At 36.2% G+C, this 5,358-nt stretch overlaps 1 protein-coding gene and 1 long non-coding RNA gene across 4 annotated transcripts in view; one reads left to right on the top strand and one right to left on the bottom strand.

Moving 5' to 3' along the window:
- The first annotated feature begins 815 nt into the window (after positions 1-815).
- Positions 816-5,358, top strand: part of LOC140982827 (calmodulin-interacting protein 111) — a 12,398-nt gene continuing 7,855 nt past the window's right edge. Inside the window, exons 1-4 of one of the 3 annotated variants that reach the window (XM_073449578.1) lie at positions 816-1,132; positions 1,477-1,632; positions 1,869-2,749; positions 3,396-3,600. In XM_073449578.1, coding sequence (XP_073305679.1) covers positions 875-1,132; positions 1,477-1,632; positions 1,869-2,749; positions 3,396-3,600 — 1,500 coding nt within the window. In that variant the 5' untranslated portion in view covers positions 816-874. Of the gene's footprint in view, positions 1,133-1,476; positions 1,633-1,866; positions 2,750-3,395; positions 3,601-5,358 lie in introns of those variants that run through there. The other 2 variants (XM_073449569.1, XM_073449587.1) reach the window with 2 other exon arrangements.
- LOC140982840 (uncharacterized) lies at positions 4,195-5,340 on the bottom strand. Its single transcript, XR_012176356.1, has 3 exons — positions 5,091-5,340; positions 4,964-4,996; positions 4,195-4,480 (listed from the first exon to the last, which is right to left on the bottom strand). It is a non-coding gene; the product is annotated as an uncharacterized lncRNA (long non-coding RNA).

Below are 5,358 nucleotides of genomic sequence, written 5' to 3'. Positions count from 1 at the left end.
GATTGTCCCCCTCTTCAATAAAATCTATCTATCTTTAATGTACATAATTTTGATTTTTGATTCTTTCAAAAAATATTAACATGTTATATAATCATTTATCTCTTCTTGATTCATTAACAATCGTATTCAAATACAAAAAATAAAAAAATCCAATTTTTTTAAATATTTAAATGAATGTAAAGTATATGAGTTGTAGATATATTTTTTTATGAATTGTATCCCACTAAGTGTAGAAACGACATGAAAACTTATCATGCCTCTCTACTTAAAATTTGTCGTTCAAGACAAAAGCCAGCAACAACATTCCTGGAATAACTACTTATTCTGGCTCTTTATGATCCAATGATTCCTTTAAAATTCTAATGAAGTCCAAAAAATTTAACGACAAATGTTATACTTGAAGAGATTTTCCAGAATTCGTAAATTTTATTTATTTTTTAATTGTATAATCTATAATCAATTTAGTTGATTTGTATTTTAAAAAATTTTCAAACACTCATGGTTACTAATTCTAATAATAAATTATATATAATAATATTTCATACATCGTATGAATGAGATAATAATATTGATAAAGATGAATACTATAGATAAACTGAATTTGATAAGAACTCTATCGTCCGAATGAGATAATAACATTGATAAAGATGAACACTATAGATAAACTAAATTTGATAAGAACTCTGTTAGGAGTGAGTTAGTCTAAAGATAAAATTTTGAAGTTCATATATCGTTTAGACAAACTATACTTGAATTATTTTGTCCTGAAATTTGTAATTTACTGCAAATTCAATAAGAAAACGTATAAATAGTAAACCCCTAGTAGGGTTTAAAAGCTTGCCCCAAATTCTTTGCTGTTCACTGTAAATTCAACATGCCTTCCAAGAAGAAAAATTCTAAAGCATCTTCACCTTCACCATCATCTTTGTCTTCTTCCAATTCGTCACCGTTCGACGAAGATTTCTCGTCATCCCTTGATGAAGCTTCCGCAAAGTTCCCAGCTTTCATTGCTAAATCGGCGTTCATCGGCAGAATTGTGGAAGGAAACGTTTCCGATTCCAGAGGGTGTAAGCTTTGGCTGCCGGAATCGGCTATGATTTCTAGGTCCATTCCCCCTGGATCTGTTGTTTCGGTAATTTTTTTTATTGTTCTTTTAATCTTTTTCATTTGAACAAATTGTTTCTTAATAATTTGGTAAACCTTTACCCTGTTTTACTTGCGATGTACTTATCTTTTTTTGGATTCTGCTTGTTTTTTGTTCTGTCTTGAGTATTCCAAGTACGAGTTTCATGCACATGCAGTACGTATTCGAGAATTTGCTTCTAAGGAGTTGGATCATTTTGATTTTTCAGTTACATCAATCATCTGTTTTGTTTCATTTGTCGAATCTATTATTTTAGTTGTAGCGATTCGAATTTTAGAATGTTCCTTCGCAATATTTTCCTTGTTTGGTTGATTTTCCCATTTTAACGACAGGTTTCCTTGCCTTCTCTGGACAAAGCTCCGGGTGGATTTTCATTGACCGACATATCATATGAATGTGCTACGCATTTTGGGTTTGACTTCGAAGATAATTTTTCTGATGAAGCAGGAAGTTTTTTTGCCCTGGCAACTGTATTTCCTTCTTCTAAGGTTGGTCATTTTTATTGGGTGTTCGATATTCTCTATATTTCTGTAGCGCAGCATTTCTGTAATTTTATATAAAAGGTATGGATGGTGGATTGAATGTGTAAGTTTAGGCTTTAGTTTGTCATGAATTCTTTGTGCTGATTATCTGATTGCTGTCTTCAGAAACATTCATCTCATGCTGCTATTTGCGACTTTATTCGATTTCTTTTGTCGAATATCAATGTTTACTTTGTGGACAGGTTCTAAAGAATGAAATACACTTGTCTTCAAGCCTTTTATGTACACTGGGTTGTCCAGATTCTGGTAGGACTGTTTTTGTTTGTCCTGTGGAGTTTCAACAGTTGACTGAAAATGGAATTGGTAAGCCATCTGGCCTTTCAGATGTTTGTTTGTCATCTGATGGCTGCAAAGAGTTATATCTATCTCCGGTATGTTTGAAGGATAAATTTCAGTTGGAGAGTGTCACATCATCTCACTATGACTTATCCATGGAAGTTGAACTTGGGTCCGTTGAAAATGACAAAATTTCATCTCCAAAGACACCATCTGTTTCATTGCCTAAAGTGAGCTCTCCCTGCTCAATGCAACCTCATATGTCAGGCTATAAAAAGTTAGCATCAAAGACAGCTTATATGTCTCATGAATCTATTGACATTCTTGATGTGAAGGAAGTTTTGGAGGATGATTCTTCTAGGAAACTTTTAGAAACTTGCACTACCTCATGGTTATCTTCACGAAGTTTACTCCGTGGTAATTTTGTGATAGTCCCAATACTTTCAAGGAAATGTGTATTCCGGGTGATAGGTTCTGAAAGATTGTCTTCAGTTGGTCAGAATCTGAATAATAGAAATAATGGTCCTGCCACTGGAGCTCCAGACTTAAGCAAAGGCATGGTGTGTGCTTTTTCTGTAGATCGGGGAACAAAAGTGCACTTGCTATTACCAAGAAATTCTATGGTTGAAACTTCAGTAACAAGCTCTCTGACGCATCCTGAAGTTAGACATGGAAGTAACATAGAGAGTATGGGAGGCAGCGTTTCAAAGTTGGGAGGCCTTTCCAAAGAATTTTCCGTTCTGAAAGATATTATAGTTTCATCAGCTGTGAAGGGTTCGGTTGCAAGGTATATATTTTGACTTCGATAACAATCTAACCTGATTCTTTTGTCCTTGAGTTGGTTGGACTTGATCTTGATAGTTGTACAACATACAAAGGGGAATTCTTTTTGTTTTATGCTGGACTGCATGTTGGGTTTGTCTTATGGACCCTGCACCTCCTTGATTGCACTGTTGTATCATTATTTCCCCTAGATCCGAGGTCCTTTCACCATACCATCATATTAATATATATTTTATAAAACTCAGTGATGTCCAACTCTATATTTAAAGTCATGTATGCTTTACACGTACTAAATGCGATGGAGAACAGCAAGGAGAAGCTGTGCTAACATCACAATAAGCAAATTTTTGTGTAGGATCTCATTGTTTGTGTTCAAGCAAAAGTGTTGCTCATTATGTATTTTGAAACTTGTTAAATGGCATCATCCTCCTTGTCATCAATGTGTGCTGGGCATTGAACGTCCATAAGGAGTATTAGCGTATTGACCAAGGTGGGGCATCAGTTATAGCATCATATTTGCATTTATCTATTGCTACAAGTTAATACATATTTACTACTAGACTAGATGCAATAAAGTGTTATATTGTAGAGAAAAGTTATTACATCTTTCTTTTTCAACTATACATGTGGTGATTGCTTTTACTTTTTAGCTTGGGTCTACGTCCCACAAAGGGAGTTCTTCTTCATGGCCCACCAGGAACAGGAAAGACTACTTTGGCTCGAGTATGTGCTAATGATGTAGGTGTTAACTTATTTTTAGTCAGTGGACCTGAAATTATTAGTCAATACCAAGGAGAAAGCGAACAAGCATTGGATGAAGTGTTTAAAAAAGCCAGCCTTGCTGTGCCCGCCATGGTAAATCGCTTTCTATATTTTTTCTTATATACAAAAGTAGATAACTTTTGGTTTTGGATCTTTTTATTTCTTTACAAAAAATGTCCAACTGGTAAAGATAAGTTGAGAAATGTTATTCAAGGTAGTTGGATTATACAAAATTCACCAAGTATACGAGGCCATTTTACACCAGAGAATGTTATGCTATTTTACCGATACATATTTGTATAAATCGTTTACTGGGTTTGTTTTCTATAGTTCTTCGAGGTTGCTATTAATTGTTATGTTTTAGTTTTTGAAATTTTGTTCAGGAATCTCATGTTTGGACCAAATTGGAACCGTTGTAAATATGTTGCTGAATATGGGCTGAATTGACACATGTAGTTGATTTATTACTAGGAAGGTGAAACTTGTACCACAATGCAAGGGCAATACTCTATTGCATGTACACTTAACTATTTTCACCAATGGATTGCAGTTTAATGCTTTACTATGTAGATTAGGATCAAATCAGTTGTAATTCGGTTATTTGATAGTGTTTTGATCTGATTCAATAGGATAGTCTAATATTTTAAGTTTGGTAGGAGAATATCATCAATTCCTGATTCGTACGGATAGTGTAGCGTCCTTACCCGAGCCACTACTAAACAGACTAATAAGCATGCAACATTAAAACTTAATAACAACAATTAAACAGCGGAAACCAAATAACTTAATCATCTTACAACCCAAATGAAAACAGAACAAACAACAGCAGTCTTAAACATTAATACAACCATATCGAAAACATAATTCTGAACGAGAAAACGATAAACCACACATAAAACCTCCACTGGATCACCACCGAAAACCCAACTGCTCTAGCCACTGCCCTGGTCGTCCGCACCGTCCAACCTAAGACCTGCCCCGTGGAATGGGGTGCCCAAGATAAAAAAACAAGGACGTGAGCGACAATTGCCCAATACGAAAATGTACGAGTATACAAACTGATATGATGCATGCGAAATGCAATATGCTCGGATATCAAGGATCAAGTCAAGAATCTCATGCTCAGTCTAGAGGTGCCTGAGTGTGTAGTCTCTGATCTGCCCTAGGCATGTTTTGGCTCCCACACTCATCATCAAGACGTGGACCTACAATGTCCAGGTCATCAGAGTCCGCGGGTCCCGTCGGACACTCTAGCTCTCGATGCCCCATCGTCCACAATACAGAATAAGGCTGAGCGGCCCCAACAAACGAGGTATATCTCAAAAGATATCAGGCTCAATATGATATGTCATGCATAATATGCCAAAGCAGTAAAACATGTATAATGCAACACATAAATATGCAGCATATAAGTGTGTATACTACGCTTGGATATCTCAGTCAGTACATCACGTACCTCACTAAAACAATCTGACAGAAAGCTCTTAACCTAGACAATACCAACAATATGAAATCACTATCAAACCAGATTCTGAATTACCAAACATGCTATAAAGTTCTTCCTAAAGGCTTTAGGATTATACCTGCGTCCGTCGTCAGCCCGCTGATGATGTCTCGATCTCAGTTCACCGACCCCCCTTCGAGTCGACACTAGCTCCGAAACTTCCCGACACCAAAGTGCCCTAGAAACTGGCTAGAAAACCTAAGGTAAAAGACTAGAACTCTCTCTCTGAAGGATGCGGTGTAGGAAACAAAAGAATTCGGCTTCCATTTATAGGCTGCATCCGGACTATTTCAGAAATCCGAATCAATCTTATCTGCCACGTGTCAGAATCTCATTCGTCTGGTTGG

This window comes from Primulina huaijiensis, chromosome 1 (genome assembly GCF_012295235.1).
Source record: "Primulina huaijiensis isolate GDHJ02 chromosome 1, ASM1229523v2, whole genome shotgun sequence".
NCBI classification, from domain to species: Eukaryota; Viridiplantae; Streptophyta; class Magnoliopsida; order Lamiales; family Gesneriaceae; genus Primulina; species Primulina huaijiensis.
Note: the sequence above shows the minus strand (reverse complement) of the source record. Positions and strands in the feature narration are given on the sequence as shown.